Source organism: Brienomyrus brachyistius, chromosome 4 (genome assembly GCF_023856365.1).
Source record: "Brienomyrus brachyistius isolate T26 chromosome 4, BBRACH_0.4, whole genome shotgun sequence".
In the NCBI taxonomy this organism is placed as follows: domain Eukaryota; kingdom Metazoa; phylum Chordata; class Actinopteri; order Osteoglossiformes; family Mormyridae; genus Brienomyrus; species Brienomyrus brachyistius.
Window position 1 is genome coordinate 21063668 of NC_064536.1, and position 23066 is coordinate 21086733.

General features: G+C 49.4%; 1 protein-coding gene across 5 annotated transcripts in view; it reads left to right on the plus strand.

The window, feature by feature from the left end:
* Window positions 1-23066, plus strand: part of si:ch211-285f17.1 (sickle tail protein homolog) — a 120603-nt gene that overhangs the window by 4996 nt on the left and 92541 nt on the right. For 3 of the 5 annotated variants that reach the window (XM_049012389.1, XM_049012395.1, XM_049012396.1), the window contains exon 1: window positions 20754-20898. The exons of 1 other annotated variant lie outside the window; for it this stretch is intronic. In XM_049012389.1, coding sequence (XP_048868346.1) covers window positions 20769-20898 — 130 coding nt within the window. In that variant the 5' untranslated portion in view covers window positions 20754-20768. Of the gene's footprint in view, window positions 1-3180; window positions 3301-20753; window positions 20899-23066 lie in introns of those variants that run through there. One more of the 5 variants, XM_049012390.1, reaches the window with a different exon arrangement.

Sequence of the window (23066 nt, forward strand, 5' to 3'; positions counted from 1 at the left end):
GTCTGTCCAGCCGGACGTGGCGTCGTCTGTGAGGAGGCCCCAACCGCAACGGTGAGCGCAACCGCGCATGTAGCCCCGGGGCCCCGTTTCGTTTGACGTTACCTGTTCCTAGACTATTTAAACAGGACGGGGGCGCATGATTGTTTCAGTTAAGGGAAAAGTTTTTTCAGTTAGTAACACCCCCCCAAAAAAAAAACATGTGAATGCGCACAAACAAACAAACAAACAAACACACAAACAAACAAACACAGAAACACACAAACAAACAAACACACAAACAAACAAACACAGGCGAACTTAACTGTGATACCTGCCATTACATTTCCCAGCCATTGCCCTCCCCCCCACCAGTGAATTATAACCTCAGTGCATATTTATCCCCATCTTGCACCCCTGTCTGGTATCCCGCGCCCCCCCCCCCCAACCTGGGGTCTAGGCAGCCCGCCCAGAATTTCTCAAATGTGATCTACAGATCAACAGAGGCTACATTTCTGCTAACTGGTCCCACAGAGGAAATTCAGCCCTGGTTGCAGATTTAATAGTCGCATGAAAAATATTGTCTTTTGTTTCCTCTGAACATGGATTTTCTCCTTCCATTTCCCAGGGATTAAAGCCAGTCCAAAGATTCGACCTGTTCTCATGGAATTAAAGTGCAGGGTTCAATTCCTCACAGCTGAAAGTTGCGTGAGCACTCCCCTAGTGTCAGGGACTGATCATTGCAGCCGCCTGTTGCTCGTCAACATGTTGCGCAGTGGCCTACTTATGGTGGGGGGGTCCCTAGAGTCTGGTGATGCTGTCTTGGTGTGTAAACTGGCAACCCTGCTCATCATTCCCACGGAGTGGCGATGCCAGGCTACAAGGGTCAATCCCAGGAATGCTGGAGAAGCAGTCGGGAATCTCAAAATGGCTGGATGTTTGAATTCGACAGAATATACTTCAATGGGAGAGCAGGGTTAAGTGGGGGGTGAACGATAGTGACATCATGGGCCACATGCGTATCGGGAGACAATCTGGTTCCTACAAGTGGTGATAAATGTAACTTTTTCGGTCCCAGTAAATGAATCCCTGATATTAACCACCAGTTTAGTGGCAAGTAGCAGGCAGTAGGAGGCGTTGTAGTTAAAGGTAATCTCCCTTCCAATAGGAGGGATCTTTGGCTGAGGGGTGCATACTTTGTATTTGCATTTTAATTCATGACATCGAATGACTTTGCATACTCTGGTATTTCTTTTTGATACGTTAAAATAACTTTTTATTTTTTGTGCCTTTCTCGGTGTGTTGATAGTGCCAGGGTGCAGGACAGTGATCTGTGAATATGGAAATGAAAGTCACAGTTAACGTGTTAATCAGTGTTGAATGTGATGAGCTTCCTCAGTGCAGAATGAGCACCGAGCTGTGATTTAATGATCTTATTAAGGCTACAATAATATGTAGGATTACAGAGTGATGCATCGGCGACAGGACGACTGAGTTTCGTTGACAGAGATCAGATTAGGCCTTGGGGGGGGCGGCTTCGGAGATGCACTCTTACCCTTGCTGGACTCATTTGCTTTTCGGGGCTCATTGCTTCCTGCCTTTTGAGTGTAGCTTGTTTGCTTTTCAGCCGCAGCGTGTGGTGGCGTTGATGAGGCCAGAGGTGCTCAGAGGCCCTGGGTGCGTCATCCACCAAGCGAGCTTCTTCCTTACCCTGATTGGCAATGGAAGTGAGCCCGGCTGGGCAAATGGGAGTGTGATTGGTCAAAAGTGCCAGCTGGGCAGCCAATGGGAAAATGTTAAACATATCAGGTGGGAAGGTCACATGTTGAGCAATAATAACTAAGACCCAAGTCTAAATCCATGTTCAGCCCCTAGAACATGCTATGACGTGTTTTTAACGTGTACAAACCTGTTCCTCCTGCTAGAGTGTTTTCATTCCAACCTCACCTTAATCAGGCTAATATGGTCTTTACTAGGCTAATAATGAATGTGGCAGTTTGAAATCAGTGTGAGCTGGAATGAAAACATTCTGGCAGGGGGGAGGAGCCAGGAACAGAACTGAGAACCACTGCTGCAGGAATAGGGTGTTGTTTGAAGCTTCTGCGGAATCAGTCCATCCTTCCTGACCTCACTCTGTTCCATTTTTCCGGGCCGTGTCCGGAATGCCGGATCACACACTTTTCAACGCAGGTTCCCCTCTCTGACAGCTTTCACTCCTCAGCAGCATGAAGGAACCAAGGCAGAGGCAGACGTGGGTGGCAGGTACTTACATTAGAGTGCAGCTGGACTCACAAATTGCAGTAATTGCGACGTCCGTTGCAGTTTTTTTTTACTCGGCGGTGGTGCACTGCTGCTAGGAGGCACAATGATATATGTGACTTGAATTCGGGGGGGTGCGGGGGGGTTAGTTGCTGTAATGAAGTTGTTTCCTTTCAGCTCCTGTTCAGTTCAAGGACGGCGCGCCAGAAGGGGTGCACCACATCCCTCCCCCTCCCCCTGGGGGGGGGGCCGTAACATCCTCACCCTTGCTTGTAAGCGAATGTCACATGTGATCCAACAAGACCCAGCGGAAGGAGAGAACCTAGAGGGGGGGCGGAGAGGTGGGGTGTAAGAGTGTCTGGTGCAGGAAATCTGAAAGTGTCTTGTGGGCATGTTCTCACATCTTAGTTTGTTTATATATGATTCACCCTAGGTGCTACCATTGTCTCGTACCAACAGGGTATAGGTTCGAGTCCCATGTGTAGAGTTTGCATCCTCTCCCAATGTCATGTAGGTTTCCTTTCACAGTCATGCAGTTATTTTAGTTGCCTGTAGTCCATGTCCCCCTCCCAATGCCATATAGGATAGGCTCCAGGCCCTCCGTGAGCCCGCTCAGTAAAAAAGCACAGGAGTTGGGTCGTTTGTGAGTAACCAGACTGGTGTCTCCCTCCGGGATGAGCTCCTCTCTTATGGCTCCAGGCTCCTAGTAATGCTGTAGTGGATAAGCAGTCCTGGCAGATGTACGGATGTCCTGGCAGATGTACGGATGATTTACTGACTATGTTACGCTTGATTTCAGCTGCTGAGGCTCTCAGTAATGATTGATTGATCTGAGGGCCCAACCCATATAAGCTTATGAGACACTGTCGGCTGTTAATTTGAAGAATTGAACTCACAACCCTGCATGTGTGGGGCTTAAAGAGTCACTCTGCAGGCTGCTGGAGTCCATGTCGGCTTTCCCCCGATTGGCCGGTCCAGCTCTGGAGTCACATGACCAGCGAACGGGATCCCTCCTCGCTCCCGGCTTCCGGGTCGATGTCATCAAGCTCCGTCTCGCTCTGCTGGGTTGGTATTTATTTCTCTTTAATTTTCTTTTTTTCTGGGGGTGGGGGGTTTGCCGGAGTGGGAGAATAGTGCTTATCAGAGCAAAAAAAAAGCCTCTCCGCTCCACTGCAGCTCCTTAATGCCACATTTAATCTCAGCCGGACCCTAAGTGCCCGCCCTTCCAGAAGCTTCCGCCCTGATGCAGGCTTGCCGGGCCGGGCCGGGCCGGGCTGGGAGGCCGCATGGTCAGCGCGTCCTTCAGTGCGAGGGACCAGCAGCCTGCGTCTGACACTCCGATGATTCTGTCTCCATTGGAAACAATTGCCGCTTTGACAGCAGGACTGACAGCTTTGAACTATTTTTAGTGTCATATCTCCACCCTACACAGGTGCCCCCCCAGTGACTAGTGGTCTAAAGTGCCCTCCCCCCCCCCCCCCCCCCCACCAATTTCGACCGTCCTTTTCACAGTTCATCGCCCCACTGAATTCAAACTCACTAGGCACCATTTGAACAGGGGGGTACTCTGGTAAAGGTCAGCAAAGGTCACCATGTCCGCATTCCACTGCCGAAATGACGTCTCTTTCCATGGGACCCGGCTGTAGAGTTGGGGGACCACCAGGGGGGCCTCAGACGCCCTTTTCCCATGTGATCCAGCTGCAGAGTTGGGGGACCCCCAGGGGGGCCTCAGACGCCCTCTTCCCATTGTGACCTCCTGCATCATCATGAGCTTATCAGCTTTGTTCCTGGACTGTTTGCTGGGGTGGCCACTTTGCTAAGAGACCCCCCCACCAGGCACTCCCTGCTGTGAGAGTGAAGGATGTGGGGTATCTGTGGTACTGTGAGAAGGGGGGGAGTCCCGACACACACACACACACACACACACACACACACACACAGACACACACACGACAATGCCCTTAGCAGTCCTACCCAGTGTTAACAGGCTTACACAATGTCAGTCTAATAATAAACCAAAGTATCCCTCTGATGTCATCGGGCGAGGAACCACCTGCCCCCCCCATCTCGTGACAGCCGCGCAGGCCTGGTCAGAGCGTCCCCGTTTTTTTTCTTTTTAACTGGGAATTCTGGGTATTCGGACAGAATCCCTGGAAGGTGTAGCTAGCGATGGCTTCATAATGTGGGGTTGTTATGGTTACGAACAGGGTGTGTGTGTGTGTGTGTGTGTGTGTGGGGGGGGGACTTATGAATCCATAAGTGGAGGCCCCGGTATTTGGGATTTCCCAGAAGCCTCGGAGGTGCTTCCCCTGTGTGCTGGGGGCAGTACTTCTATCCTGCTCTGCCGCTACATCAGCAGTCTGTGTGTGTTGGGGCGCCCATCCTGCCAGATTGCACTGCCTGCTGTTTTTATATTTAATATCATATACAGATGTGACATAATCATGTCTTTATATTGTGGCACTATGGGCTCACACCTCCAGGGCTGTGGGTTCGAATCCCGTCCTGGCTCTCGGCCTTGTGGGTTTCCTGCAATCTGCTGGATTGGTATCCCTCAGTTTGCCAGAGTGTGAACCAGGGTCTCCACAACCCTTTTTGTTATTAGTCATTGTGATAGGTTAATCAGACGGGTGCGCCCCCTGGTGGGCGCTGGGCCCTAAAGCAGCCATTCAGTTGGCTTATGCTTTGGGCTGGCCCTGGTGAGGTGTGAAGAGTCCTCTCAGTCTGGTAACTCTGTCCCATGTGGGGGGGGGGGGGGGGTGCTGAGGGGTTTCCCCAGAGTACAAATTAATATTGGGCAGTGGGTCTCCTGGCGTCCTATCAGTCGGCTTCCCTCACGATTGCAGCAGGGCCGTTAATTAGCATGGCTTTGATCCACTTTTTTTAACCCTAAATAAAGATGCTGTTGGCCTCCGTGACCTCAGCTCCTCGGCGCCGCCCTGCAGCTTGGGGCAGGTGCTGCTCTTATCGGGTTCCTTCGTCTCGGTTCTACAAGTTCTCGCGTTACTGCTGGAAATGGCCACACTACCTCCACATTTAGAGCGAGAGCAGTATCGTCCCAGATTAAGCAGGAGTCCGCTCAACCTGTGCAGTGTTGGCTCTAAGCCCTTTTCTGTGTGCCAATTCTCCTTAGACTTAAGCCTAATTGGCAGCTACTTTTTGTGTCATTTGGGAACTTAATTATCCATTCAGCATTTTTTCCCTAATTGGGATCAGAACAACTTTCATCCCGTCCAGGGTGTAACAGGATGGACAGTTAAAGGATGGATGGATGGATGGAGTGTTTGCTCTCCTAAACTGGCAGCTTGGGACCTCCATTATTTCAGACCCCCCTGCACTGTTTAGTATGAGAGAAAATCGGACCCGGCTAGGACAGGATACACTGCAGTTGTAAACTGAGCCTCCAGGGGGAGCACATGCTGTAGAGCACATCTGGGCGGTCAGCCTGTCGGATGCCGTTCCATACCGAACACGCCGCTCTTTCGCTTTTTGCACTGAAACCTTTTCTGGGTGAGATGATGGGATGGATGGCTGCCCGTCTCCAAGGTGACTGCAAATCAGTGACTCTTTATATTGTTTTAACTGCTCATTAACCTTCTCTTGGTGTTTGTGAGTATTGTGGTCCAGCTGCTCGTTCTATCAGATCTGACGCCCCCCTTCATCTCCAGATAAAATCGAATTAGCTCACGTTTCCGAAATATCCGCTAAATGCCATTTCGGTTGTTGTGAGCCACTGGCCATCTGTGCGCTGACTTGGCAGCTCGCCTGCACCAGACCTGGGCCACTCAGTGATGGGTTTGGACCCCCTCTCCCACCCCGAAACCAGGATCCATGCCCACTGAACCCTAAAAGGAAGATCTTCCGGTGTATGCTTTATTTTAAATTCCTAAGTCGGATGGCATGGTGGGTCCCATAGAAATGAATGGAAGGTCCCCACAAAGATATAATTACAAACCTGTGTGTGTGTGTGTGTGTGAGAGTGCGTGTGTATGTGGTTTGCATGTTCTCCATGCATCTGTGGTGGGTTTCTCCCAGCCTCTCTGGTTTCGTCCCACACTCTAAAGACTGCGGTCAGTGGTGATGTTCACCACCATTCAAAGCACGCATTTGCAAGGGGGTCCTGTGGTCTGACTCCCTATTGGCCACAAACAGTCACAACCCTAAACATAAATAAATCCCTTATTTAGGAGATACTGAAGCAGTATGTTCCGCTCTTAGCTAGATAACTACAGTCCATCAGACTCTTACTTGCTAGCTGTTTATTTTTATTTAATTTTTTTTCGGGGGTCCCAGAAATGACAAGCCCACCCCTCATAAGCTATCCGTCCTGCGTGAGTCACCAGCAATGTCCTGTTCCCTCTGGTTCCCTGTACATCCTGGGAGTAAACTCCAGGCTCACCATAACATTATACTCGATAAGTGGTTATGGAAGACAGACCGATAATCTGCATCTGGTGGCCCCCAGAACTGTAAACTCTGGCTAAACATTCCGGAAAGTTTCTGGGGCAGCAGAAACATCCTCTTGGAACAAATTAAAGAGGAAAGAAGAAGAAAACTCAGAACAGCATTCTGAGAGAATGAGAAGTGATCGTTTTCTGCTCTATGCGGACGAATATTTATTTCAATGGATGGCGAACCCCGGCAGCATTCCGGATACACGCTAGGTGGGCCCAGGGTCCGGGAAGACACTGCCGAAGGCCATGGCAGGCAGATGTTTATCCTGCGGTAATCGGTTCCTTGTGTCGGGATCCGCCCTTGTGGTTCGTCTCCATCCCGTGCAGCGTCCTAGAGGCCAGGCCAGAGGTGTTTGGGTCCAGTAAGCAGTATTTTACTCCCTCTTTGGCTCATCTCAGCAAACGTTATTCTCCCGTCCTGAATCCTGCCAAGGATGTTTAGCAAACTGTGGACCGCAAACTTGATGGAGATCTTTGGGCTAGAATTCCCAGGATAATTCTCTCCGTACCCTGATTATCTGTCTGTCTCTCTCTCATCTTCTCCCCCGCCCCCTTCACCCGGCTGGAATCCCCGGTGTTCTGGAGCGAGTGATATTTGCCTGCATTTTATTTTTCCCTGACATTGAAGGTGGGGGCCCACAATCCCGTTAAAATCAAACAAATAAGCCAGAATTCATTTGTATCTCATTGTTGGTGTCGATTTTTCCTGAGTGGATTTCTGATCAAACATAAGAGAACATTCACATGTGCTCTGACCCAGACCCGGACAAGCTGTCCCCCGTTATGACTGGACTGCAAACTAAAGCACACACAAAAATAATTAATAGTAACTTAGGCATTCCTACTCTCTACGTGACTTTGCACCAATTGAACAGATTAAGCGTTATTTTAAGAGCATTTTACAGCTCATTGCCTGTCTCTGTCCACCACAAGCCCTGCACGGGGGAAGTTCTCGTGATGTGGTACTGGCTCCCCTCTAGCTAAGACTGACCCAAAAAGGAAGTGAACAGAGACCCCGGAGTGTTATCATTTAGCTCCGCCATAAAGACTTTATATTGTGCAATGGTGGCGACACTCTTGTTAATGGAGACCCCTGGCAATTTTGATGTTCTGGAATAAAGAAGACTCTCAGGATGGTACAGAAGGTGCAAAGGGGTCCATAGCTTTTACAAAGCTATATTTTGAACATCAGTAGATTCTCTGTTTTAATCAAAGTTAACGGTGAATAATTAAAGTAATGCTCCTTTAAGGCATCGGGGGGGGAGGTGGGGGGTTGGTTGGATTTGTGGTGAAGCTCATCCATCAGCGAGGCACAAGGCGAGGATCCCAGATAAACGGCGTAACGCGGTTTTCTGCAGGCGCTGAGCGGACGCCTTTGGGACGAGGACCTCAGATGGAGCATGTTAATATTACAGCTGGGGCGCCAGTCCCTGAAAAACCCACAGGATCTTGTTTAGGCTTCGGGAAAATTTTAAAAGCATGTGCTACAAGGGGCACATTTACCATTCCTAAATGAACAATGCACTCGCCGCGTCCCTCAAGTAATTAAATATTAAAATGAGTTTGTACTATCGATATCTGAGACGAGCTGAGAAATACAGTAAAAACCAGGACTTGCCTAGTCGGCAAAGGCGCAGGGTTAGGGTTAGGGTTAGGGTTAGGTGAGAGACTAATCAGTATGTCTACGCTGCCATAATGAAAAGTGAGTAACACCCAGACATGCCCAGACTGCAATAATGAACAGCAAAATAACTAATCAGCACATTTACTCTACAAAAATGATCAATCACAATGAAAAGTAATTGAACTGCTTACCTGACTCTCAGCCTAAGCCTAACTCTGGATAACTTTCTGCCACTTTCATTTTATAGATGATATTATGTAGATTTATCGCTCAGGCGCCATCTTTGAGCTGCTCTGAGATTGTCGTCGCCCCAATATCAGCTATTTAACTGCTTTTGTCTTACGATGTCCTCTGAGATATATTACAGTATCACTGTAAGGAACGGAGACTCTCCCGTTACCCGCTGACCATGCCATCTCCAGCACAACGCTGCCTGCACGCCTAGGGGGACTCGGCTCTAACTAGTCCCAGGGTCCAACCTCTCAGGATGGGGAGAAAGTGTGGATTTCTGGGACAGAGTGAAGGCGCCTACAGTGACTCATATAGGCCATAGAACACCCCAGTTGTTTAGTGCAGGCAGAGTATTTAATATTAAATATTCAGCATTTGAGTCCATAAACCTGAATCTTATTACCCTGAGTTAGCCCCTTGTTCCCTGCTTGGTTCTTTGCTTTAGCTTTAGCTTCTTGTTGCCCCAATTTGAACCTCGTTTCCACTTCCTGTCCATGTCTCACATGGGTTTGTTCACCCACAGTGACCATTCACATAATGCCGAGGGAAAATAATTGAATGAATAATATTTTAAGCCATGATTACTATCTCCACACTGCCTGGAACAACTATAGTTTACCACCTTGTCATTTTTTACCCCAGAGTATAGGGGGCGCTGCATCTTGCATTGGACACAGAGACTGCTTGATAGGGAGTGTCAATGGGTACCAAAGTCATGATGTCAATGATGGGGTTGGGAGCAGGGCTGCTGGTACAGATTTGCCCCCCCAGGTGAAGGGGTCCGGGGAGTGAGTGTGTTATCTGAGAACACTCCAGTCACACTGGAAAGTGCCCCGTGAGCCCAATCGACAGGCCACACGCTCGAAGGAAGACGCCCCAGGCACTAGCTGCCGCTTTGTTCCGGAGAGTTTCTGCATTCTCCGAAAAAGCACGCGGTCATCCGAGCTGGCGTTAATCCATACTGCAGCAGGAGGTGCGGGAGCAGAGTCTAGGAGAGACGACCTGTGTGTGTGTGTGTAGCGGGGGGGGGGGGGGTAATTGGTGATTAATGCAGTTGTTTTAGGATTCTGTACACATTGAGACATTGTGATTCAACGCAAAAACGTGGTTTAGTGACAACTTTCATATGTGTTTGAGGATGTTCCGGTTCAGCTGCGCAGGGTGGAGATGCGGCAGTGTGCTAACTGCAGCACATGCTAGGGTGAGGCCGGAGGACGTGCTGTTTGAGTAATGAGGGAAGGCCTGCAATCAAGCTTAGGAGCACCCTCTAGTGTTTGGTTTAGGGTAGTGCGCACAGTTGGGTAATCCAGAAGGATCCCTGAGGCTGTTCCAAACCATCTCATGGCTCCATGCCTGCTGGCTGAAGACTCACAAGGGGGGCAGGGAGGGGACAGCTCAAGTGGCTGTGTCCAATCACAGCAGGGTGCGGGTGGGGTTGGAGTATCATCCAATAGAAAATCACATGACTGGGAAAAAGTAAGGAGATGCCCTTAATCTCACTGGTACACCAAAGCAGTAGGCAGAAAGTGCGACTTACCATTTCGATTTGTTTGTATTTCCTCTGACATCCAGATAGGGGCAGCAGAGTGCTGGGGTACATTTTGGCTCTGCAGCCAGTCTGACTGGGAGGCCCTGCAGTGTGTGGTTCGGGGCCCCACTGGTCCCCCACATGGGTGGGGGCCTCCCAGAAGCTGGCATGGCGTCATGGGGGCTTCGTGGGACGGTATCCCCCCCTCCCCACTCCTGGGACACCACACAGCATTTGGCGGTGTAGTACGAGTAAGCTGGGCAAGATGACGCTGCATGCTGAAGTCAGGCGTGATGTGACGGCGCCTCCCGATGGCAGACGTCCTGTACGACTAGCAGCAGGATGTATTCTGGACGCACACCATCAGCACGGTGTGCTGTGAGCCAGGGAGCCAGCGGGGGTGTGGGGGTGGCTGTGATTGAGGCTCTTTCCTCACACTCTGATTCATCAGCAGTTTTTCACAGACTGGTTGAAATTAACCCTTCCCTCCCCGGGCTGCTGCCTGACCCCAGGGAAGTGCGTCTTTTGCAGTGTGTTTGTCGGGGAAGACAAATGTGGTTATTTACACCAACAAGCCTTTAATTTCACAGTTTGAAGGTTGAAAGCTATCAGTCCATCCTTTGATTTCAAGTCTCGAATCATGTTTCCTGTGCATATATGGTAATAATCCATGCAAGCATATCGCCCCCCCATGTGCCAGCTTTAGTGGTCTGGGGTGGGGGGGGGGTGGACTAGAGATACCTCAGGGAGGGGAGGGGGGGCATTGCTCTGTCCACCAAGGACCCTGTATGGATCCAAATGGTTGAAATGTCACAGTCACGGGGCTTAGCATGTTGTCAGGGTGCATTCTGTGCCCCCCCCCCCCTCCCCCAAAGAGGAGCCTCTCAGACTCCAGGTGGGCGCGATTGCTTTTCAGAAGATGTCTCCCTGTAACAGTCTAATGATGTTTGGGGTTGTCTATGCGGATGTGGTTGGCTAGGTCAGTGTTTCCTAACCTGATCATTGGGGGCCCCCAGATTCCCTCCCAGCCAGACAGCCCACGGCTTTGCTCGCTTTCAGCTGGACTGGGGGTCCCCATGGACTGAGAAACACTGAACAAATGACCCTTTCTCATATTCAGACCCTTTGTTTTCAAAAAAGTAAGTTTATTTAATGAATTCTTGGGATAATTCCTTAATCACCCCTCCCCAACACTGCTAAGAATGAAAATTACATTGCGTGACCTCTGACCCCCCGGCATCATGTTGGCCCTGGATGGGTGGAATGGGTCCTCCGGGCAGGTAGATAACAAAGCGATTGGCAGGGGCCCATAAAGCTGACGTTTGACGTGAATGAAGACTCCCTACATTCTGCTACAGATCAGCGGTGCTGATCCCATGTTTCCCTGCGCGATGTGTTTGCGGATGATGTCGTTATAGCCCTCGGGGATTGGCCAGGCAGAGCTTGATGCGGGTAACACTCTCCCCAGTCCCCCATCGAGCCGTTCTGCCACGTGAGGCCCCTCCCCCTGAGCTGTGGGCCTCTGGGAGGTGCGGCTGGAAATGATTCGGCTGCTAAATGGTTGGAAAGTCCTCTGGTTTACTCAGAGCACTGTGGTCCTACCTGAATGTTGCCGAGCTCTTAGCTCCCTTTGAGGCTGGGGAGAGAGTAGGTTCTGGGTTCTATGCCCATCCACAAGTCTGTGCCTGTGTGGGGCTTGTTTCAGTGGTTTGTTTCTGACCTTGACTAGTGTCATCGTGAACTTTTTGAAGCCCGGCAGGGATTCTGGCACCAGTCCCCGATTTTCCAATTAAAATAAAATACTTTCCCTGCGGGCCTTGACCCAAGCCAGTCAAATGTAGGGAAGGCCTCTGGCATCGACAGAAAATCATTAAAAACGGAGACGCCGAAGATGATTAAAAAGTTCTTGACATCACACAAAAAAGACCGTGCCACATAAGACTGTCACATCGGAGTGGATTGAAGTGAAAAAAAAAACACGTCAACATCTCGAGTGGCTTCATTAGAGTCATGTGACCTGGGAGGTGATGTGACTGACCTAGTTTCCTCAAATGGTATGAGGACAGAGTAGTGGAGGGTCATGTGACCGAGCCTGTAAAAGGTGTCCCTTAATGTGATAAATAATGTTTACCGCAGTTGACTGGAAAGGAGAGACCAGGGAGGAATGTTCAGATCATGTAGAAGAGCCTTGCCTTCTTTAAGCTAACATGGTGCTTTAAATTAGACTCTGGGTATCAATCTCGCTATTTGGATGTAGGTTTTAATATCAGGGGACGTTTTAACCACCCGAATGTTAACGTTAATCCATGTGCTAATGTCTTAGAATTGGGTGTAGGTAGACCTGTGTGACTGATCATCTTATTTTGTGCTTCTTTTGATGCATGTAGAGTCCACCTGTGCGTCTATTAATTCTTCTCCGCGTCTTAAAATTGCTCAAACTTCACGTGAACTTTTTCTCCCTCGAGTGGTTTCTTGTAACGATAAGAATAAATGTCTCTCAATATCCTACTTTTTCCGCTGCCTTTCATTTCTCTAGTGATTCCTCTGCTAGCGCTGATGCATAGCAGCCACCTGAGCGAATAAGCGGAATTTTCTGGAATCTTCCGGAAAGCATCATTTTCATTGGGCATTTCAGACTTTTCTTGTAAAGAACATTTCTATTGACTGATATGTGCAGTGCCCCCCCCCCCCCCCCCAGTCAGGCACTTTAAAATTGCTAGTGTCATTCATCCATTACACTAAAAGATTCAAATGGTTCTTCTCTAGTCAAATTTGGCTTTTTCTTTGCTTTGGTAAGGACATGTTGATGAGACCAAACTGGGATACGTGGGATACATTAATAGGTGAACAGATGGTTTTTGTGGGGGGAGAAAATCACACTCGAGACCCGATTGTTAAGCTGCGAAGGTTCGTTCCATATCGGCAATGCAGAGCCATCTCTTAAATGGAGGAGATTACTGCGAATCAGTATCCCAAATCCTGACAATCCTGGAGGTCTCTGGCCTTGATGCCCGATATTGAGTTCTAGGTTCCATCTGTGATGTCATTCAGTCGTAGGCCTCCCTGGGTTTGGAGTTTCCCCTCGATGGGTGACCTTCGAGTGAACCTCGTGTTCCACCACAAGCCAGAGAGATAGGTAACTGGAGAGTGATAACTGATTGATGACAACCTGACTGGGGACACTGGATGTCTCATGCGTGACCTGGGTGTACATGTGGGACAGATCCTGGTCTCAGATGTTCAACCAACCTTTTGGATGCTCCTTTATCATGGTGTTGGGTTCTCTGTAGGAGTCTCGTGACTCCTTAACCAGGTAAAGAGCTGACTGTGTTAATTTCCCAGCACGAGAGCTACTGTTGTCCTATTAAGAGAGGATGTCTCACCTCTTTCTCCTTACTGTGACTCTCTGGTGATGCAGTGCTGATGCAGCCTAGACCTCTGGGACGTCCAAAGAGGCTGCTAGTGACTTGTGAGGTTAAGTGTTCTTCTGGGCTTTTACATCGAGTTCCTGCCCGCACGCGAAAATAAATGCCCCGTATTCGCCCTCAGAAAATCGACAGACCATCTCGCTTTCGAAAGGCCGGACCAAGGCCTGTTTTTATGTGAAAGGGGGAGGGAGATCTCCAAAATGGTTACAGGGGCACACTGAGCCTCAGTGGGGGTCAGGATAAGAGGAGCGAGGGGCACGTTTAGATGTCAAGGTGTTCGATGCATTTAACCTTGGGTTTATAAATGGAGGCCAAATAAATTATCCCTGAGAGCCCCCCGATAAAGGATCATGGAAGATCGATGGATTAATACTTCTGTTTAAAAGTCATTCCTTAATTACAGACCCAGTTCAGTTCGTTTTTTTAAAAACTGACCATGTTCAAATTAACAGCGCTTAATTAACATCAGAAATCGGTAATAAAATGTATTTGTTCATTTTAATCAGGATCAATGTTAAAATGGGTGCTTTAAGCAAAGAGAATGGTAATTGGTTTTTTAATGTGATGTGTCAGTATAGTCTAGAGGAGTCTCTGCACAAAATTAGCTGTGATTAGCCCCCTGGTGGTACCTAATGGTAGAAACTTTTCATAATAAAGTTCAGTAATAAATTTATATACATCTACTGTGTTTTACTTTATATCCTGGAGTTACAGTGATGGATTTCTGAAAAATTTTTATTCAACATAGTTCCTTCTTTGTCTCATTATTCAAACCGACCAGTCTTGGATTTCTGTTTGCCCCGGGGGCATTACAGACAAAGAGGACTTTGTGTCTTTTGGGGCACCGAAAGAATCTTAACTTTTCAGAAAGGCTGACTCAACTGCAGTATCGAAACTGACCCCTAGGCTATTGTGTTGCTGCCACCTTCTGGCTGGGGTGCAGAATGCACTATGTCTTCCGTTCTGAAGTAGCCTGTGATCCGAGTGTCCTGGTTTAGGAAAAGAAAAATGGAGAAGGAAAAAAAAATGATGCAGCATGATTTTTTTTTTGCAACTAATGATGTGTTCCTGGTATGTTAATAAGTAGCTGAACGCATCAGATTTAAATAATATGTCTTTTGGGCATTCTGATTTTAATCATGCATGGCCAGTAGAGGGAGTGCTCATTATCGGTCGTTTTTTTTTCTTCCAGCTAGATACGAAGTGGCTTAAAAGGTCAGCTGGAGTGAGAGATCCAAAAAACACATACAGAAAACACAAGCCAGGAAAGTACCCCCCCCCCCCCCCCCCTCCACGGGAAACAAACAAACAACGTTAATGCCATTGAGTCCTGCAGTGGCTTGTGTTCTAGGCAGAGACGTGATGAGGCCGTGATTGGCTCGTCTCTCACCCACCCTCTAATTGTGATGTACTGACAGTCCCCACAAATTAACTCCCAGCTGAAGCTCTCTGATAATGCCAATGTGCATTTCATGCAAGCCTTTTTTTCAAGGGCATCATGATCTGCAGTTCGTTTGGACAGAGATTTCGGGGAGCGGGGGGGGGGGGGGTATGTGAAACAAATGAAGATCGTCGACCTCTGAGGCATCGGGGAGCCGCTTTCCATCACGCTGCCGGTACGTTCTGGGTTGGTCTATGTGGCACCGAGCACCCGGCAGGATGGAAAGTACCGGCTGCTTTCTGGCCGCCCGCGTTTCTTTCCAGAAGAAGAATGTGAGCAATTTTTTTGTGACTTACAGTAAATGTATCTGATGCCGCAGGGAAAGTCTCTTCATTACCTTGACCTTTGTTGTGTTTTTGTAAATTTCTCTTCTGTAATGACTTCTTCAGTAGAAGGTCACAGTGGGCTTTCAGTCCATCACAGGAAGCACAGGGTACAATTGCCAGGAACTGCAAGAGGAAAGCTGAGCATCAGGTGGAAAACTGCACAACCCATGAGAGAGCATGTGGACTCCACGTACAGAACAGAGAACGGGATTCAAACCCATAACACAGAGATGGGAGGAAGATTACAGATTATTGGAATGAAGTTCTCACAGCCTTATGGAAGTCTGACCAAGCTGTCCCCCTCACCCAGGAGATGAGGAGCGCCCCCACCTGGTCCACTACTCTCCAGGGGCTGCTGGCCATTTGGGGCTTGTTTAGTGCTGTGGAAAGACCATTATTTTTCCACTTCTGAGGTCAGGCTTTTCCCATGGCCCCCACCCCTAGCAAACGGAAACTGAGCAACTACTGATGGCTGACTGCAGGGAATTTAGTGAGCAGATGACCTTGTAAGTCAGGCTGGTTTAAAGGCTCCCGCTCCGCTGAGGCTAACATGGCTAACATGCTAACGCTCTCACTGTGCCAAGGCTAACATCGCTAACATGCTAACGCTCTCACTGTGCCAAGGCTAACATCGCTAACATGCTAACGCTCTCACTGTGCCAAGGCTAACATCGCTAACATGCTAACGCTCTCACTGTGCCAAGGCTAACATCGCTAACATGCTAACGCTCTCACTGTGCCAAGGCTAACATCGCTAACATGCTAACGCTCTCACTGTGCCAAGGCTAACATGGCTAACATGCTAACGCTCTCACTGTGCCAAGGCTAACATCGCTAACATGCTAACGCTCTCACTGTGCCAAGGCTAACATGGCTAACATGCTAACGCTCTCACTGTGCCAAGGCTAACATCGCTAACATGCTAACGCTCTCACTGTGCCAAGGCTAACATGGCTAACATGCTAACGCTCTCACTGTGCCAAGGCTAACATGGCTAACATGCTAACGCTCTCACTGTGCCAAGGCTAACATGGCTAACATGCTAACACTCTCACTGTGCCAAGGCTAACATCGCTAACATGCTAACGCTCTCACTGTGCCAAGGCTAACATGGGTAACATGCTAACGCTCTCACTGTGCCAAGGCTAACATCGCTAACATGCTAACACTCTCACTGTGCCAAGGCTAACATGGGTAACATTCTACTGCCCTCGCTCCACTGAAGCTAACATGACTAACATGCTAACACTTCTGCTTTGCCGATAGTGGCATGGCTAACATGTTAACGTCCACGCTACACTGAGACTGACATGTCTAACATGCTAACGCTCCTGCTTGGCCGAAGCTAACATGGCTAACATGCTAACGCTGATGCTTGACTGAGGCTAACATGGCTAACATGCTAACGCTGCTGCTTGACTGAGGCTAACATGGCTAACATGTTGACGCTCATACTCTACCAAGACATGACACACTCCACCACCCCCCACTCCACCGAGGTTAACATGGCTGACAATGGCTCCGCAGACCAACAGCATAACTCTCTAAAACTGAGGGCGTCTCTGTCCACAAAGGAAGACAAAAGGTCCAAAAAAGGTAAAAAGGGGAACACCCATGAAACAGTTATCAGGCAGGACATAGCATAACAACACTGGTCAATGAAGCTATGGGAAACTATGTTCGTTAATTCATTTAATCCACTGATGCAGTCAAGTTAGCGATTAAGTTTGATACAGTAAAGTGCAGGAAACAAAAGGCTATTTTAAATACAGCAGTGCTGCATTCTAATTACTAATGAAGTCTTCAGGGCGGAGAGAAAAAGGTGGACAGATGGGGCAAAAAGAAGGACACCCAGTAACGGTCCCGGATTGTCCGAATGAAATCCAGAGGAGTGGTCACCCTAGCCAAAGCAAAACATGGCTGACATGTTAACCAGCCATCCCACAAAACTGGACAGCTCCCTCCTACTCTTCTTACACCCTCTGCCAATCAAAAGCGGCGAGAACAGGCCTACAAATGTATGTGGGACAGTGATTTTAGTGAGCTTTGAAGTGCTGGCCATCCCGAACCATCCTCTGCAGTCTGCAAATCATTCTGAGAAAAGCAGTTTAGAAAGAATCGTTTCAAGGCCGGGAACATGTTTGGCTAATGCGCTAAATGCATAGCCGCTAAGCAGTTACATCAGGATATGAAGCATCAGACGGAGGTTGGTGAGCAAGCTGGTTTACTGCCACCAAAGGCCATGGCGCCCCCCAGGGGTTCGTGATTTTACTGCAGAGGAATCGCAATGGAACCAAAGTCCTCGCCACAAATAGGGTCATGGGAAGAAAATTTGAGGTCTGATTTTGAGAAGGGGGTGTCTGTAAAGATCTGTGACCTGTGGGTATGGTCCTCCTCAGGAATAGGGGGCGCGATTGTAAATATTTTTAGTATTCATTTTGATATATCCTGGATATTGATCTGTGACAGCAGGAGGGGGCAGAATCTGTCTGGCACCAGGTACCCCAGCTTCACCACGAAGGAGTGTGATTGGTGCCCCGCGTCCCAGGAAGCCCCGCTGTGACCCATGATGACCTTGGCCTGGGGAGAAAGGGTTGTGCTGGCTATTCGAGGTCACCACCATCTTCAGTTAATAATGGAATGTTCTGATTGGTCAGCCCTGGACACGCCCCCAGAGTGGAACAAGGTTTCTTTATACCCTACAACACTAAACAAGGGGACAGATAAAAGATGGAAAACAAGCAATGCCAGTCCTGGCATAGACTGGCATCCCACCCAGGGTGTCTCTGCCTTGTGCCCTGTGCTTCCTGTGATGTGCTTGTCCCATAACCCTGTACTGGATAAGCAGTTATGAAGTAGATGGATTGATGGATGGACAGATGAATGGATAGATGGAGGAGATATACTGCGGCAGCTATAAAGGTGATGTTGAAGTCTTTGTTCGATTCTTGCTGATGTTGAATTGACTGTCTAAAACTCTGCAGAGGATCCTGTAGAGAGCCTGGTCTCCCCTAAATATGTCTTTGCTTCTCCGAGGAGCATGACTGTTCCCGTGTCCCCAGGGCATGAGAGAATCAGAGAGAGTCTGAGACGGTAAAAGGCTGCCGTTTTAAGATAAGCTCATTTAAAGATTCACTGCATGATTTGGAATTAAAGGGACAGCGCAGAGGTGAGGCGTAACACCACCCTGACAGAACTCAGGAATCGATTAAAATTAAGGACAAACACAAGCGTAGCCCTTCTTCGTTTCCTTACAAAGTGGAGGAAGCCTTTGTGGGGGCAGCCGCACACGTCCGTCAGCCTGTAGTGAGTTTATCTAAATGCACTCAGTTTCACGTTAAGTGCCCTTTCCTCCGCTTTTGTCACTTTGGCTTCTTTCGGAATAGTTTTAGCTGCAGGGCATTTTAAATGCACTGACATCGGACAGGAAACGGGAAACTCCAGCCTCCTTCTGAGGACTGCAGGCATGTTTTTACACCAAAGTCTGTGTGGGCGGGGGGATCTCTGCCCTTTGACCTTGGTTTCTGTGTGCCTTCATACACCTCAAAGGCTAGCAGCCTGTCTGGGATGCTAACTCCCCCCCCGCCAAAGCCTGTAGCTCTGGGCCAGGAAAATCCAGTTAATTACACTTCCTTGATCCAATGGCCACCACAGACTGATGTTTTGGGGGGGGGGGGGGGTGCTGGAGGAGGGGTGTTTATGGCTTTTAAGACAAGCAAACTGATCTGGACTTATTTTCAAATCAATAAAACAAAAGGTCTCTTCCTTCTTAGGAGGGAATATAAGTTAATCTAAATTAATTATTTGAAATACGTGTTCAGTGACAAGGATAATTAAAAACGAAAGTGACCATTAATGTGAGGACCATGTCATTGTGGTGACAGAGGGCTGCATTGGGGGCAGTAAGACGGCGGAATTCCTCTGCTTGCTTTGGGGCGGATTATAGTAAAGGGCTGGTCTGCCTGGGCTCTCAGGGATAATGGAATGTGCAGCGCCCCCTCCTGGTGGTGGGTGTGTGTGTGTATATGGATTATATCTATATTACATTGTGGGGCCACATGTTTCCCACAATGTAATAAATACTTGTTGTTTTGACATTGTGGAGACCATTTTTCATGTCCCCACAAAGATCTGTAAATGCAATGAAAAAACTAAAAATGCCAAAAGTCTCGTATTTTGTTCGGTTCCTTATGGTTAAGGTTAGGGCTGTGTAGGGGTTAAGGCCGTCATGTTGGGATTAGAGTTTTCCCCATAGAAATGAGTGGAGAGTCCCCACAAAAATACAATTACAGACCTGTGTGTGTGTATGTGTGTGTATGTGTGTGTGTGTGTGTGTGTGTGTGTGTGTGTGTGTGTGTGTGTATGTGTGTGTGTGTGTGTGTGTGTGTGTGTGTGTGTGTGTGTGTGTGTGTGTGTGTGTGTATGTGTGTGTGTGTGTGTGTGTGTGTGTGTGTGTGTGTGTGTGTGTGTGTGTGTGTGAGCTTAACAGACTTTTTCACCTGGACACCCCACGCAGCCCTCCCCCCACCCCGTTTGCCACTCGCCTAAATGAACGTGCTCTGTGATCTCTGAGTCTGCAGGTGTGGTTTTTCTGAAGGGCTGTGGACACAGCAGCTGCGTTATTGCAGACGTGTTAAATGCACAGGGCACCGTGTAAATGCCGGCATGAGTGCCGCCCGCGCTCTGGCTCACAGAGGACTGGGGCGACCTGCTCTGTCATAAGCATGCGCTCAAAACTGCAAAGCAGAGCGTCACCGGCGTGCTAACAAGCTCCTTTGGCTTAAACGCATCTCTTGCAAACCCTTTCATTTTTCCTCCCCCAACACAATAAACTTGGTGAGGGGTCTGTGAGATTTTTCCTTTGGGGTGGGGATGAATAACGAGCTGGGGTCCTGCCCAGCTGAGGTGGGATCCATCTACCTTTCTCCCTGGGGGTGTCCCATTGCTGTGCTGGCTCGTGTGCCACAGAAGGAGAGCAGTCTAAGCGAGAGCTGAGGTGTCATTCCCTGTTGTCGTAGCAGCCTGTCAGCAATGCATACCTCCCCCTCCCAGCTCTCGCTCTCTCTCTTCCTCAAGCAAGGGGTTGGGGGGGGGGTGTGGTACGAGGAGTGGGCGTGGCTTTCTGGATGCGCAGTTCACATCTTGATTGGCTCTGACTGGGTCCAGTCTACCTGAGGGGGCGGAGTCTATGCATTCCTGACTCACCAGGGGAGTCTGTAAACTGTGTCTGCCGCCCAAGTGGAGCGGCTGCCATCCGAGGAGTCCGTGCTACGGCACCCGGGAGAGGAGGAGGAGGGAGACGAGCAGGAGGAGGGAGAAACGTAAGGAAAAGGAGTGGAAGAGACAGAGGAGAGACAGAAGGTGGGAGGGTGGAAGGATCGAGAGAGAGACTGAGAAAGTGGAGGAGAGCGGAGACTTGGGAGAGGGAGAGACATGCGATGAAGTGGGGGCAGGTTGGACGGTAGCTTGCAGCCACACCCACCCTCCACCAGGGGGCAGCCATGCCCAAGCCTTCGCGCTTGGCAAGGCCCACCTCGGGAGGGTCGTCCTCCAGGCTGCCCACGGGACACACTCAGGGCAGCAGCAATGGGAACCTGGCTGTGCCACGGAAGAGGACCCCCTCGGCCACAGGTAGGACACTGTCACTCGTAAACCTGCCTGTCTCACTCCCTTGAGGCACTCCTGAGCTAAACCTGCTGCATTTAGCCCCGCCCCCAGCCTCGTGCGGTTTTGGCTTGGGGGGAGAGTTGTCTCTTTACTGATTATTTCCTTCCCCCATCGTCATGCTGCCTCTCAGCTGTCGGCATTCCTCTCAGGAGTCTGATGTCTGTGCCGCGTCTGTGCCTTGAACCGGCGCCGTCTGTGAGTGTATCTGTCTGCCTGTCTGTCTGTGTCTGAGTCTCTGTGTGTCCGTTGGTGTATCTCGGTATGTCTATATGTCTGTATATGTGTGTGATTCTTTCTGTATTTGTGTCTCTGTATATCTGTGTGTGTGTCCGTGGGTGTATCTGTGTGTGTCTGTGTGTGTGCATTCTAAGCATGGAATTCTACGTATGTGGCATGGTGAGGGAGGTCATATGACGCCCCCTCCCCCTTCCCCCACCAATTGTTTGCCTCCTAAACGTGGTCTGGATGTTTGAATGCCACATGACCACTCTGGCTCTTCCTGTTCATCATAGGAGCCCCCATCCTGCTTTAAAATGGCATAAACGCTACTGTATGTCTGCATACTAGGGCTTCTGGACCCTCCCTCCCCCTCTCCGACACCCCCACCTGCCGTAAAATGGGTCCAAGCTAGAAAGAGGTAGCTAGTTCAGGTCCAGAAAGTACAAATCCTGACCAAGGTTTTGTTTCAACCAACCAGCTGAGTACTCTGTGACCGTGACTCTTTATACGCAGCTGTTTGGTTGAAACGAAAACTTGGTCAGGATTTGTACTTTCTGGACCTGAACTAGCCACCTCTGCCACTGGCAGATGTGCTCCCATTATTCCCCTGCGAGTCACTGCGTCAGCAGCATCACTACCACCCGGGTCACGTTCAACGCTGACCAGCTTCCCTCCCTTATCGAAGGCCGTCGTCATGAAGACACACTGGTTATGATGGGCATGCAGCAGCTCTTTTAACCTGGGACTGGGGTTACTGGGACTGGCGCTCAATGAGGTCAGTCCTTAGGAGCCTTGGGGGACACACTGGGTGGCGGTCCCAGGTGGGACAGTGCATTACAGTGGCGCATTGCTAGTGGTTGGCCCCCCCCAACCTGCCTTGTCCTTCGGCACACGTAGGGTGTTCCTCAATATGCCTGCTTAACTGTACCTGTGTTTTCACGTTTTCTCACTTTTCCAAAATACAATTCCCTTACTCAAGAACAGAAGTACAGAGCACGACAAAAATCCCTACATGTCGTTCTTGGTCCACCCAAAATGTCAAGGATACATGGGTTGCATCCTCACCGAACAAGATCAGTCTCATGATTCATTGCACCCTACATGCGTTACCTAAGTGCGGTTTTTGCGTTCTTGTGTCACCACAAGGTCCCAGTCATGTGACAGGGGACACTCGACTGGCTCTGGATCCCGGCGCATTTCTCCCGAGAAGGTGTTAGTGTCACCTCCTACCACACCCCCCCCACCACCCTCCCCCAGTCACACTAGGGCATGAACGTACCTGCTCTCCCTATTCCACCTCCCAAACCCAAACTAATCCTCCCCTTTTCATGAATGGCCTGACTCCCAGTGGCGGACCGCATGACCCGCTAATCAGTCTGGAGTGTCTTCATCCCGAATCCTTTGGCATCAGGACCACTTTTCTTCTCCAGGTGCTGTGCATATACAGGGAATTTTTCATGTGTGAGATCTGAGGGCTTCAGATGTTTGATCGAGATACATTAGCATAGCAGAGGGACGCTAACGCTGGATTTCAGAACGTGTTCTGCTATCGCCGCTCTTATCTTATGTGTTCCGTTCTCTGTATCCCATTAACCAGAGGACGTCACGTCTGATAATCGCTGCTCTTTGAGTGTAACACAGAATATGGTGAAAGTGAGGTAACTCCAAGCCGACTCCTTGTAAATGGCAGGATGGTATCTGGGAAGTGCCGACTGAGGAGCAAGCCGACTCCTTGTAAATGGCAGATGGTATCTGGGAAGTGCCGACTGAGGAGGGGCAGGACGGAGCTGCCTGCTGTGCCTGAAGGGTTTTTGTTTGGTGGGGGGGGGGGGCGGCTATTTCCTTCCTTCCCTTCAGCTTTTCTTGGTTCCTCCAGTCCATGTTGTGGAGGAGGTCAGAGGGTCTAGATCTAG